The sequence below is a fragment of the Rhinatrema bivittatum genome, chromosome 3 (assembly GCF_901001135.1).
Source record: "Rhinatrema bivittatum chromosome 3, aRhiBiv1.1, whole genome shotgun sequence".
NCBI lineage: Eukaryota > Metazoa > Chordata > Amphibia > Gymnophiona > Rhinatrematidae > Rhinatrema > Rhinatrema bivittatum.
The window spans coordinates 88,543,285-88,557,586 of NC_042617.1; the positions used below are offsets into that span (position 1 = coordinate 88,543,285).

The 14,302-nt window shown below is 46.3% G+C and overlaps 1 protein-coding gene across 2 annotated transcripts in view; it reads left to right on the forward strand.

Moving 5' to 3' along the window:
• Window positions 1-14,302, forward strand: part of SPTBN1 (spectrin beta, non-erythrocytic 1) — a 724,701-nt gene that overhangs the window by 144,079 nt on the left and 566,320 nt on the right. For both annotated transcript variants that reach the window (XM_029593444.1, XM_029593446.1), the window contains exon 2: window positions 6,516-6,706. In XM_029593444.1, coding sequence (XP_029449304.1) covers window positions 6,565-6,706 — 142 coding nt within the window. In that variant the 5' untranslated portion in view covers window positions 6,516-6,564. The remainder of the gene's footprint in view (window positions 1-6,515; window positions 6,707-14,302) is intronic.

Consider the following 14,302-nt stretch of genomic DNA (forward strand, 5'->3'; position numbering starts at 1 on the left):
TTGGGCTGTGCCCCAGCCCTCACGGGGGCTGGAGTGGCTACTCTAGCAGGGGAGTTCCCCATCCCTGCAGGAAGTCAGGAACTACTGATGCCAAGTACCTCATCCTGAGTCTTCCTTCTCTCATCTTCCCTTTCCATGGTGGCGCAGTACGTTTAAAAAACAAAAAGGAAAGGAGAAACCGCTACAGTGATAGAAGGGCTACCTCATCATAGCATGCAATGTACACGGAAGTCAGGAAGGGCCCGTTCAGGCAGTGAGAGAGTCAAGAGTGGGTGGAAACAGGGGCAGGCCTGGGTGTACACGTGCACATTGGTGCCTCAGCGGTTTTGTGGGTTTTTTTTTTTTTTTTACTGGGAAGCCTAACTAAAAGTGGTGTGTTAAGAAAGAAGAGATGCCCCGCCTGCGGGACTTAGTCCTACGGTAGTGGGTTCCCTCTGCCAACTGCGATTCTCACCCGACTAGGGAGGATCCCGGCCTTCTCTCCTCCTCTCTTCCAGTAGAGCAGCCAATTGGTGAGGCTTCTACAAGCAGGGAAGATGGGGGACAAGATGAAGCAAACACCCTGCAGCTAAGTGATATTCTGGGTGACCTGGAAGTCTTAGGTCCACCTTCAGCTGGATCATCAGAGGCAAAGCATGGGGAAGCCTAGGTAGCTGAGTGGCCCCATGGGGGGACCCTCAGGGGGCCTTCTAAATTGAATTTGTCCTACTCATGCATCGGGTTTACCAGGCCATGCAAAGTAACTAGGGGACCCTTTCCCATTTGAGGATGCAGGGCATGAACTCCCTTAGAAGGCTAGGCCTTCTGCAAGCCCAGGGCGGTCCTCAAGGACTCTGAACTCCAGAGCAAACTCCCTGAGGCTGGACTCATATTTCTCAGAGAAATAGGAGTGGTTCTTGGATGAGGAAATGGTGTGCCTGTTCCATAAAAAAGAATTGCCAGCCCTGATTACAAATACCTTGGCGGCCCTCAAGATTAGAGATCCTAGGATGGAGGACCACACTGAAGGGGACCCACATCCTCCTGGGGAGGAGAAAACCTCAAAAGACCTTCCCACTACATTCAGCTCTAAAAGATATGGTTATGGTAGAGTGGGATTTCCCCCAGGATCCACTGAAAAGGAACTTAGATCCTTGGGAAGGTCTATCTGCTTCTACAAGATATGAGAGATTCCCTTCTCAAGTTCTCCAAGGTGGATGTTTTGGTATCAGCTGTTATCTGCAGGACCACCACTCCAGTGGCAGGAGGGGTGGCTTTGGAGGACTAATACGATAGGAAGATAAACTTGCTAAGGCAATCCTTCACTACTAATGCTTGGGCCTTGCAAGCTTCCATGTGTGGGGGCTATGTGGCCTGAGCGGTAGTGTGCTGAGTCCATCAAGTGCCAGACACAGAGGCTATGGCCTGGATTGAATCAGGAGTAGCCTTCCTAGCAGATGCCCTCTGACTTCTTTAGGATGACTTCTTGGACTTTGGCCTCGGAAGTAGCCATAAGGTTGCTGTGGCTCCGGAACTGGGCTGCAGATGAGGCCTTTAATGCCCACTTGGGCAAATTACCCTTCAAAGATGGATTGCTCTTTGGGGAGGAGCTAGACAAACTAGTGAAGAGCTTGAGGGAGGCAAAGCCCCCAACTCCCAGACGATAGGCCAAAGTCCAGCTCCAGGAATCTGAGGGGTGAGCACCTCAGATATTACTGAAGGCACAAGTGCAGCAGCTCTAGCTACCAGTGGGTGAGGAAGTCTAGAACTAAGTCCTTTCAGGGAGCCAAGCATCCTAAACGTGATCTGTCAATGATGGCATAGCCAGCTAGCGAGACAACAGCCATATCTCTGGACAGAACAGAACCTAGAGAGCCTGATGGGGGAGCATGCATTACAGGCACACGCAATACTTAGGCAGACTTCTGAACAGAAACAAACTAGATCAAGGAGAATGGGAACTGAGTAAAAAAGCCTTCCTCGTGATCATAAGCAAATGGGGACAGCCTGTGATGGACCTGATGCCATCCCGACACAACAGAAAGGCAAAAGACTTCTTCAGCCGAAGACAAGAACTAGGCTCCAGCGGAATAAATGCGCTGCTCAGGGCCTGGCCAACCAGAAGCCTGTTGTATGCATTCCCACTGTTGTCAAGAATAGCGAAAATGTAAAGAATAGAGAATCAAGTAACCTTGACTATCTTAGTAGCGCAAGACTGGCTAAAAAGAACATGATATGCGGACCTCCAAAGACTGTGGATTCTCTCCTGCACCTCTTGGAGGGACAAGACTCTCTTCTCCAAGGCTCCATAATCCTAGAAGACCCAGCTCTTTGAAAGGGTACACTTGAGTAGAAAAGGGTATTCTCCTTCAGTCAAAGCCACCATGCTGAAGGCTAGGAAGTAGTCAACATCTTTGACCTACATCAGAGTATGGTGCCTGTTTGAGACCTGTCATGAAGGCAGGATGTCCTTGTATAGAGTAGAGGTCACCCACATTTAAAAAATTATTCAGCAGGTTGCAGATAGCGGCCATCTCAGCATTTAGGGTCCCAGTCAAAGGCTATCGTACCTGGATGTGGTATGTTTCCTTAAAGGGGGTAAAGCATCTCAAACCACCTTTCTGCCCCCTGGTCCCTCTATGGGACCTTAACTTGGTAGTCAGGGCCTTGACAGGACACCTCCCCCCCCCCCCCCCCCCCCCCCCCCCCCCCTCAAGCCACTGAGATAGGTGTCTCTTAAGGATCTCTCTCTTAAGGTGATTTTCTTGGCTATCTGCTGAGCAAGACACATCTCAGGGACAGGCCCTCTCATGCAGGGACCCATACTTAGTCTTCTCCAAGGAGGTAGTGACCCTCCATCTAGTCCCATCCATTTTACCCAAAATTCTGTTGCCTTTTCAACCACCCTGCTGGCCTTCAGGAAGGACAAATCAGGTATGAGGGAATCAGATTTACATTGTCTGGACATCAGGTGGACTGTACTACCATACCTCAAGATCACAGACCTGTTCAGGAATTCTGACAGGCTGTTCATACACAGCTCGATACAGTAAAGTTCAGTTGAAGATTTCTCGTCTGTAACGAGCTCGCTGCGCACAATTCGGACGCGTAAGGCAAACCAGCGATACAGTCTCCAGTTTTGCGCGTCCGTAGCGCTTCTTAAAACAGACGCGTAACCCTTCCCGCACCCGGCATGTAAATGAACGAATTAGCTGTATAATGAAGGAATTAGCTATTCCCCTCCGATACCGTAACGGGCACTCAGGTTCTCTCATTAGTAACGCACTGTTTTGCCGCGGCCGTAACGTGTTCGTTTACCGCCTCCCCCTAGTAGGAGTTAGGACTGTGAGTCTAGTAACAAATCCATCGACACTGCTTAAGACACTCAAAAACAATAAAACACAATTTAAAAAAAAAAGCGATACAGAGATGATCGAGAAAATGTAATGATGTGGGACACATAAAACCTGTCAGAAGAAAAAATAAAAATTTTTAAATACCTGTCGGAGGGCCGCGTGGGTACAGGCGGCGGCGGCGGGAGCCGGGTGGTCGCGTGTTAAATCTAGGCCGCGGGCGGGTGGGCGCCTGTTCCAGGCGGCAGCGGCGGCGGGGGGACACGCGTTAGTTCGAGACGGCCGGCGGGCGGCGGGTGGTCGCGTGTTAAATCTGGGCCGGGTCCGCACAGGCGCGCATTCATTCACTGCCGGTGGGGGCTGCCGGAGAGGCAGCCCCCACCGGCAGTGAATGAATTCATTCATCCAGGCGGAGGAGCCGACTGCTTTCGCCACCGGCTCCTCCGCCTGGATGAAATGAATGCGCGCCTGTGCGACCCCTGCGATTTGGCGCTCAAGGCAGTCACATGCCGTGACGTCACGCCTTGAGCGCCGAATCGCAGGGGTCGCACAGGCGCGCATTCATTCAATGCCAGTGGGGGCTGCCTCCGGCAGCCCCCACCGGCAGTGAATGAATGCGCGCCTGTGCGGACCCGGCCTAGATTTAACACGCGACCACCCGCCGCCCGCCGGCCGTCTCGAACTAACGCGTGTCCCCCCGCCGCCGCTGCCGCCTGGAACAGGCGCCCACCCGCCCGCGGCCTAGATTTAACACGCGACCACCCGGCTCCCGCCGCCGCCGGCCGCCTGGACCCACACGGCCGTCTGAAACTAACGCGCGATTTCTGACTCCTTTTTCAAGGTCTACCTAGAAAGCAAGATGTGCAAAGCAGCCTTTTCTTCCCAGCTAGAGCGCACAGATTCTTAAGACTGATAAAATTTAAAAGGAAAGGTGTAATGAAAATTCTACCCTGTCTTCACCACAAAAAACTTATTGTGACTCTTGTTATATAATAAATAGCTGTATACTGGAAACTGTTCATATGCAAACTTATTCTCTTGTTCTGTAACAAGTTATTTAAAGATGTATATATTTCTTGCTTTTTCATTCTGTAAGAAGTATTAGTAACTGCATATGTACTTTTCCTCTCTCCTCACAAAATGTTATGGTTTCAGATATGATTTATTTATTTATTTTTTTTTTTAATTTTTATATACCGGAATTCCTGTATGCAATACAAATCAATCCGGTTTACAAGTAACGAAAAGGTTGCCCTGGTCTTGGGGTTAGACCGGGGTTTTTTTTTACATGGAACACAGAACAATAACTAACTAACTAACTAAAAATGATTTCTCTTTTGTTCAAGGTTCAGTATATTAGTTCAGACTAAAATTAATTAAAATAAGATTAATGGCTAGCATTTTCAGCTAAGGCACATGTAATTGCAGTATGCAACAATAATTGTTCTATCATCTTGTTGAAGGAATGTAAGAAAATCATTCCTTTTTGGAGTTGTGCATTCTTTGTTGAGATTGCAACCATTAACCATGTAGGAAGCACTTATAGGTACCAAATGTTTCATGCTTTAGTTAGATCAAGGCTTCCTCAAACGTGTCCTGATCACCCCATATCCAATTGTTTCACAACGCATATGCCTGAGATAAATTTGCATATACTAGGGGGCTGCTGCAATACAGCACGCTCAGCCGAGAGCACTGTTCATCCCGCAGTTGGACGCGGGTTGTGTAGATACTACCTAATCCCCTTATGCAAATGCATGTTGATGAGGCTATTAGTTAATCACCCAAAATGCAAAAAAAAAAAAAGTACATCTAAAACAGTTTTGTGCTCAGAAATTAACGCTTGTGTTAACTTCTGAGCCCTCCCAAAAGTTGTACAAAAAAGCAGAAAATACTGCTTTCCTATACATCCTCCTACTTAATATTGTTGCAATATTAAATAGGAGGAAGAAAAACTTTTAAAAAGTTTAAAAAATAGTGCCAGCAGATGGGTTTGGGAAACTGATGCTTAGTTACCAAGCGTTTGTTTCTCGAACCCATGGCTGTGCACTGATTAGGAAAATGGTCGCCGATTAAATTCAGCATCTGTTTTCCTAACCGGTGGATGACCGCTGACAGCCAACTGCTTGTGGGCTCCCGCTGTCAAGGAGGCGTTAACGGCATGCAATCGACCCTAGGTCCCCCTTGACAACGTGACACCTAATTTAAATATTGCACGGTGCCCCAGGAGAGGTGCCTGCGGGCGTGCTAGGAAAGCAGGTGCTGAATACTCTGCGCCTGCTTTCGGTGTTTTTTTTTTTTTTTTTTTTGCATCCGCCCCTAGGTGTCCAATGTCTGCACAACTGTTTTCACACACATTCTGGAATAGACTTCCTCTTGAGATTAGACAGAAATTGAATTATCTGTCGTTCCTCAGAAAGGTCAAAGCATGGCTCATTGCCATGACTGAGGAGAGCTGATATTGTGAAGGGTGGTGGCCTCACTCTCATGTGTATGGATATTCCTTCATTGTTATGTAGGTATGAAGTAATTTTTTGGTGGGTGGTTGGGGGTCAGAATTGGACTCTCCGGATGTGTGCATCTCTTTATTTTGTATCTTTGCTGTTTGTTTTTATTGCATGTTATACAATACTTTGGGTGATTTATTTTTGAGTTTGGGAAGGCAGTTTGGAAGAAATTTTAAAAATATAAATTCATATTCACTGTAGATATCCTGAAACCCCAGCTGGCTATAGGGTCACCAAGACAGTTTTGGGAAGTCCTGGTTAGATTGCTTTGACAATTCCTTTTTCTCACTGGGAAATATTGATATTGTTTTCTATTTTGTCCTAGACCATGAACTTTGTTCATTGAATTTTAAGAGTAAGCAAAATTTATTTGAAGAAACGTTGTTGGGTTTTTTTTTTTTTTTTGACCCAATTTTCTTTCTCCTTCTCCTTGGGCTTCCAAGTCAATCATAACCAGCTTCTCTTGAGCTTATGGCACTATGATCCTTAATTCATAGGAACTGATATGAGGTTTCCCCCTATTTTTTATATCCCGCTCACAATTCAGTCAAGCTATCACATTGACAGTCCTAAAAGGTCTTCTGCAGTACCTGCCACTGAACCATCAAGCTGGCCTTGAAGGAGCAACCTCTGCAAAATATATTCAATAATACTATATGCTGTTTTGTCTCCCCAGAGCTGAATGAGAAAAAGCTGATGAGGAGGAGAAGGTAGAGGAGCTGAAAATGACTGCAGTTCAAACAGAGTATGACAACATTGAAATTCAACAGCAATACAGCGATGTTAACAATCGGTGGGATGATGAGTGGGATAATGAAAACAGCTCTGCACGACTATTTGAGCGCTCTCGGATAAAGGCCTTAGCAGGTAGGGCGCCTTTTGCTGGCTCCAGAAAATTATCTTGAATACTGTTCAACTAACAACTTGTGAAGTTTCTTAAGGTTTAAGTTGCTAAAACAAGTATAGTCTCCAAGGTTCAGTGTTATAGCATGAAGAAGAGAGCTTGGCAAGATGGTGCTGAATGTTGCTGATTGACATTCTTTGCTAGATCACTTACAGGTCGATACAGTAAAGTGTGCTCCGTCGGAGCGCACTGTCAGCCTGCTCTGGACGCGTGTTTTCCCTTACCCCTTATTCAGTAAGGGGAGGAAAACACGCGGCCCACCCGCGGCACCTAATAGCGCCCTCAACATGCAAATGCATGTTGATGGCCCTATTAGGTATGCGCGCGGGATCATAGCGATATTAAGTCGGAGGTCCCCAAAAGTAAAAAAAGTAAAAAAAAAAAAAAAAAAAAAAAAAAATTGAATTCGGCCCGCAGCTGTCGGGCCGAAAACCGGACGCTCAATTTTGCCGGCGTCCGGTTTCCGAGCCCGTGGCTGTCAGCGGGCTCGAGAACCGACGCCAGCAAAATTGAGCGTCGGCTGTCAAACCCGCTGACAGCCGCCGCTCCAGGCCAAAAGGAGGCGCTAGGGACGCGCTAGTGTCCCTAGCGCCTCCTTTCCCTCGTTTGCACCGCGTCGCCTAATTTGCATGCTGGAGCATACTGGATAGCTCGCACCGGCAAAGGGCCGGTGCGTGCGCCGGGAGAGCGGGCGTTTGTCCGCTCTCCTGCGGTTTTACAGTATCAGCACCAGACAAGGGATCTGGACTTGGAGAAAGCTGACTTCAAGATGATGGGTTATTAAACTGAGGAAACCCGTATTACAAACCAAGAATCTAAAGGGTACAAAGGAACTATGGGCAGCAATAAGATGGAGCATAGAGAAAACAAATCTTTGTGTAAGCAAAGAGAAGAGAATAGGGAAACGATTTGTGCATTCAGAAAGTATGAAAACACAGAAGAAAGGCAAAAATAGGAAAAAGAGAAGAAAATTGAAGAGAATTTCCTAGTCAGTAAAAAAAAAAAAATGTACAGCTTTTTTTTTTTTTGGGGGGAGTGGGATATATAAGGGAAAGAAAAATCAAAAGGAATAGTAATGATAAAAGAAAGTGGGATTAATGAAGAAAGGAATAAACAAGGCATAAATTTTAATCTTTTTGCATACACAAAAAAATGAATCCAAACTGGGACAAAACTTATTGTGAAATGGTCATAAAAACATTCACTATGATGCAGATAAGTACCATAAGACTGATTTAGTCTGCCAATTTAATTCTATTTATTTGCTTTAGGCCTTGGTTGATTTTTCTTCCTATTTTACTCCTTTATAACTAAGGACTCTGTGCTTACCCCATGCCACCTTAAATTGTCAGTGTTTTTATCTCCATCTGTAGTAGGAGGCTATTTGATTCATCTACCACCCTTTCCATGAAGATATATTCTCTAATTTTACTCCTGAGACAACGCGCTCTGAGCATCATCTTGTCCTAGAATTTCCTTTCCACTGTAAAAGTTTGCTTTTGATTGATGGAGGATTATAGGGTCTCCTTTTTCTACACCTCAATCAGAACTAGTAGTTGGATTCTGTACCATGAGTTTTCATTTGCAACTACCTCGGGATTATTCCTCTATTTGACTAGATCCTTTCCTCTACTGTTTCTAGTCTAGCCATTGTAGTGATGGTCCTAAGACTGGGAGCCATGCATTAAAGCTGCTTCCGGAACCCTGTATCATGGGCTCTTAAGTCCAGCCACCAGATGTTGACCATGACTCTCTTCTCCCAAGGGGGCTGTGAACTCTGCCTTTGTAGCATCTTCTGCCTTAACCAACCTAGGATGCAGAACATCTGATCTGGGAGTTGAGCCAGGAACTATCCACATGGCAGCATGTACTAAGCTCTGATCTAGCCCGAGAGAGGTTTTCCTCTTGTGCACTTTGTATACCTTTGAGGTATTTGACTGTCTTTCTCTTCTCTAGGGTATACATATTTAGGTCCTTAATTCTAATGTTATAAGACTTTCAGTGTAGGCCACAGCTGCCCTGTCTGTATTCTTTCAGAGATGTTATCTAGCACAAATCTATTTATTTTTTTTAACATACTTTTTTTTTTAAGTTCATGTCTTTTTATTGGTAGCTCAAGGCAAATTATAAGGGCTTACAATCTAAGGGCCTCATTTATTAATCATTCTTCCAGTAGACCAGAATGGGAGATGAGCCTTTGTAAATCAGGCCCTAAATTTGTTCCTGAGGGAATGGAGGGTGAAGTGACTTGTTCAAGGTCACAGAACATCAGTGGCATTTGAACCCTGGCCTCCCTGGTCCTGAGCCTGCTGCTTTAACCAATAGGATACTTTTCCAGTTGTGCTAAAGCAATGTGGTCTGAAGGGATTAAACCTCAGAATACTGGGAGCTCAAGGAAGTGCTGACTGCAACCCTCACAGTTCTGTTTATTAGAGAGCACCAGGGACTAGAGGGAGTGCAAAAGTGGTCCTTTTAAACAAAAGTGGAAATACAGAGGAAATACAATGGAAATACAGTTACAAGCCTATTAGTTTAACTTTCGTAGTGGGCGAAAGTTATGAAGAAAAGGATGGTGCAGTACTTTTGAAACAAGTAGAATACAGAACTCTGTATAACATTACTTTGTGATGGTAGATCTCGTGCAACAAATGATCGAAGTAATAGATCAGGGTGGATCAGTGGATTTTGCCTGTTTGAAATTCTCAGGCCTATCACATGGTTACACATAGAAAACTGGTAAACTAGCCAGCATTGGAGTAAAAGTTTTAACTGGATGAATTGTTGGTTAAGCAACAACACTCAGATTGTGGTAATGTAGTTCATTCTGGTGAAGGTATAGTGACTGGGTACCTCTGGGCTCACTGCTAAGGCCAACAAGACACATTTTATTAGCAATATTGTTGAAGGACTGGAAGAAAAATGTTGCCTTTTTGCCAAAAAAAAAAAAAAAGAAATTCTGGCCTTGGTACTTATCTAGTTTGAGCTTCTACATGGTCATTTAAACCTCTTATCCCAACTGCAGATAGATATCAGATAAACTCAGTTCTTGGTTACTAAAAACATTTATATGAATGAAGAAGTATTTAACACTTGCTGTGGATAAGAAAGTCCCAAGATTAGCTGCACAGATAGGGAAGACTGATACAGCTGTAATAAGTTTTCTCTGAAAGCTGACAGTAGCAGTGGATTAATAATGAATGAGAGGTGAAGAGATGATGCTTCTTAGAGCTTGTAAGAGGATGAAAATGAGCTTTTAGCTTGTAAAGAGCCTTCTTCAACTGAAAACTCCACAAGAAGTGAGTCACTCGGGCTGCTTTTGGCCAAGGGACCGATAGGAAGAGGCAAGAGCACACAGAGAGAGCAAAACAGGAATAGGTCCAACAGGGAGCTCAGAAACATTCAAGCAATACCCAATCAGAAGAGGGGCTGTACACCCTGCAGAGACCCTAAGCTAAGCAATATTACAAGATGATACAGGGCGGCAGGGTAACAAAGAAACATACATACAGTGTGGAGGAAGAACAATATATAATAAAACTTGAGTAAACATAATAGGAGGAAACACTGAAAGCTAACTTAATAAAAAACGTAAGAATGGCTAAGAGCTTGGGAGCTGTGGTTCAGTTTGAAAAAGTGTAAAAGCATGGATGAGGCCATGAAGACATCAATTAATGGGGTAGGAACTGATGAGCTACTTAGTAGAAAGGGAGCAATGAGTAAACTTCTGACTTGAAGGTTGCAAGTCAGTACTATAAAGTACTGGGGGAAAACAAACAATATTCTTAGGTGTATATAAAAAGATGTCAGTAGTATAAAAAAAAAAAAGTAACATTGCCCTTATACAGGAGATTGAGACCCCTCCATCCTCAAGTTCTGTGTTCAGTTCTGAAAATCACATTTTTGTAAGAATATTGAGGGTTAAGGCAGTTCAGGTGAGGGCTATTAAAATGGTATAGGGCCTGTAAGATAAGCACTATCAGAAGCTTAAATAACTCTCTACTTTCTGGAGGAAAGAGAAAAGGAGTTATGGTAGAAATATTTCAGTTCAAGAAGATACATTTTGTATAAAAAGAAACTTGAGGACAAGAGGTCATGATGTGGAGGTACTTCTTTAAGAGCGTGGTAAATGCTTAGAAAAGCTTACCAGTAGAGGAGTAATCAGAACATAACAGAATTCAAGGCTGCTTCAAAAAAAATACAAAGGGTAAGATAAGGACAGGGCAGAGAAAGGGATGTGAGGTCGGATGAAGAAATGAGGGGGTTCCAGAATGGCAGCAAGTCAAATGGGGGAGATGTCAGTCAGCTTGCATGCGATTGCTGTAGTAAGCTTCCACGGAAAGAAAGGTCAACCAGCACGGGGAGGAAAGGCTTTAGTATATTCTATAATTGAGGAGGGAGGTGGCTTGGGGGAGGGGGGGTTTAAGGTGGCTTATCTCTTTACATGGGTAGTAGGATGGTTTGGCCATACTCCAACTAATGGGAGACAGGATAAAGCTAAAGTAGCAAATTTTTTATACAGGGTCACGTTAGTGGCTCTTGTTTTTGCCAGGGATTGGTCATCTTTGGAACTCCATTTGAATAGCAGGGGGACACTCGAAGCTCTGGTCAAGGAACTGGCAGGGAGAGCTGATCCCCCTGGAAAACTTACCTTTGCTACTCAAACTAATCCTTAGCAGCCAGTCAGTGTGCACCAGGGTAAAAGTGGCAACATTGATTGGCAGGAGACATAGCTAATTGAAATGAAATTTTGTACTGTTCTCTGAGGACAAGCAGGATGGTAGTCCTCACACATGGGTGACATATAAAAAAAAAAAAAAATTCAAAAAAATCATCAGATGGAGCCTGATGCGAAAAACTTATGTCAAAATTTCTCGAAACCTCATGAGAGTTTCTAGAAACTTTGACTGGGCACACTGAGCATGCCCAGCATGTCCACGTGGGGTCCCTCTTCAGTCTTTTTTCCGTGGAGTTGTCAGCATCATGGTTGGATTGAGCTCTAAAACATTGGCTTTTTGCCTTGTGGAAAACTTCTTTTTTGTGTTTTTTTGCTGTCTCTCTTCGAAAGTCAGTCGCCAGGTCCCCCTTGGTATCTCCCCGTAGTGTCCCCAGTCAGGGTTCTCAGCATTTGGGTAAGTTTTCTTTCGCAGTCTGTCCCCCCCCCCCCCCCCTTGGTGGCAGTGCCTCTGCGCCCATTTTCCATCGACGCCTGCCGCCATCATTCTGTATATTTCTCGTTTGTTTCGCCCCGACATGGCCTCGTCTGGATTCTGCCGAGGCACCCGGTGCCCAAGGACCATGTAAATAACCAATTCTCATGAGGTTTGCATCCTTTGGGTGTATTGCATGATGTCCGGGGTTGCTGCTTATGCGCACAGATGACCTTGAAGGAGCGTCTACTTTGGCTCGACAAGATGGATAATCTCATCTTTGGGTCAAAGAAGTCTGAGCCATTGGCATCTGCATTGGAGGACCTCTGAGCCACACCGATGGACACCACAATATCAACATCTGTGGGACCATCTATTCCATCGAGGTCACTGATGGATAGGGGTGCCAGAGACCAACTGTTGTCAATCTCCTCCTGGCTGAGGATGTCTGGTTCATTGTCCTCAACCTCAGCACCAGGGAAAGACTGGGCTGAGCATTGTGGGAAGACCAAGAAGCATCGGCGTTTTTCACCATTGCTGCACAGTGCCAGGTACGGCACTGGCACAGGACACAGCGGCTTTTGCTGCGAAGCCCCTGAAGCAAACCCCGTGGTGAGGAGTGCCAAATATCCATCGATGCCCGGTGTTCATGATGGTCTCCACTGGTCCTAGTGCCAGTCGTTGATCCCCCTTGCGGGTCTGAGGAAAATCTGGTCACCGCTCCTTCCTCCCAGTCTGTGTTGGCATTGGAGGAGGAGCTGGAGTGTAGATTTCAGGTAGCAGTAGAGCGGGCGCTACAGGGCTTCGGTCCCGTGTCACCAACAGCACCGGAGCTGATACAACCTGTGCTCGTACAGTTTCTGGAGAAGCTCAATGTGCTCATCGATGCCTTACCGACCCCTGCTGGCATCTGTTCCTGGGACAGCACTGGTGCCCAGCGAGACACTGAGGTCTCCCCCTATTGATACAGTGGTCATCGCCGGTTCCTCCAAGGAGAAAGCTCTGCCGAAGCTGATGGAGACACAGAGGCCAGTAGTCCCCCGTCCAGTTCCATCAGTGCCTGCTCCTCTGGATGTCGGCCAAGCACCTAGGGCACCATCCCCTGTGGTACACAGTGCGGATGAGGGTCCCTATGAGCCTTGGGGGATGATCAGATCTAATCCTCCGAGGATTCAGATGGTCTCACATCAGACCCTTCTCCAGAGAAGTGAAGGAGGTCCCTGCCTGAGGACTTCACCTTTGCAGGGTTTGTCAGGATGATGGCAGAGGCCATCCCTTTCCAGCTTTTGACTGAAGAAGATGCCAGGCACAAAATGCTTGAGGTTCTTCTATTCGTGGAGCCTCCTAAGGAGATTGTGGTGGTCCTGGTACATGAGATCCTTATGGAGTTACTGCTGAGGATGTGGGAACCTGCCCTCACAGTGCCTCCCATGAATAGGAAGCTGGATGGGGTTTACCTTGTCCAGAAGGCTGCTGGATTCAATAAGTGTCAGCTGCCCCACCAATTGATGATAGTTGAATCCACCCTCAAGAGGGGCAAGAACTGTGATCCATTCCTCGGTGCCCCTGGAGAAGGACCACAGAGCTGTGGATACTCTTGGGAGGAAGGTGTTCCAAGGTGCCATGCTCGTTCCTCACATTGCTGCGTACCAGCTTTATATGAGCCAGTACTTGTGGGACATTTGGAAGCAGATGCAGGAGGTGACTGAGCAGCTACCTCAACAGCAGAAAGACACCCTCATGTTGCTGGTGCACAAGGGTTTGGAGTGTAGAAAACACGAGGCCCGTGTGACTTATGATGTTTTCGAAATGGTATCGAGGATCTCTGCAATGGGAATTGGCAGTCACTAACTGGCATAGCTGTAGGCTTCAGATCTCAGACCAGAGGTGCAGGAACATCTCGCTGATGTGTCGTGCACTGGAAAGAATCTCTTCGGAGGTAGAGTGAAGGATGCTGTGGCCCAACTCCAGGACCATCATGAAACCCTTCAGCAGCTCTCCACCAGCACTCCAGACTTGTTCTCCTCATCCAGGAGGCTGTCAAGACAAGGGCCCAGGAAGTCTTTCTGTCACCAAAGGAAGTATTATCCACTGCCTCCTTGATCCTGTACTCACCATCAGAGCTCCCATGGCCATTCCAGGCAGCAGAGAGCTCCCAAGCCCCAGCCGGCTCCTCATCAACTCCAGGATAGGGTTTTGACTGGGCCATAGGGAGCATAAGCCTGTTGCCCATACCTGGGATGATGGATCCTTCGGTCGGGGCAGGCTGCGGTTCTTCGTGAACCGGTGGCCCAGTGTAACCTTGAACCAGTGAGTTTTATCCATCATTCGCCAGGGGTACCAATTAAACCTATTGGGTGTCACGTCAAATTGCCCTCTGTGCCCATCTTGTGTGCCAGTAGCACATCAGGA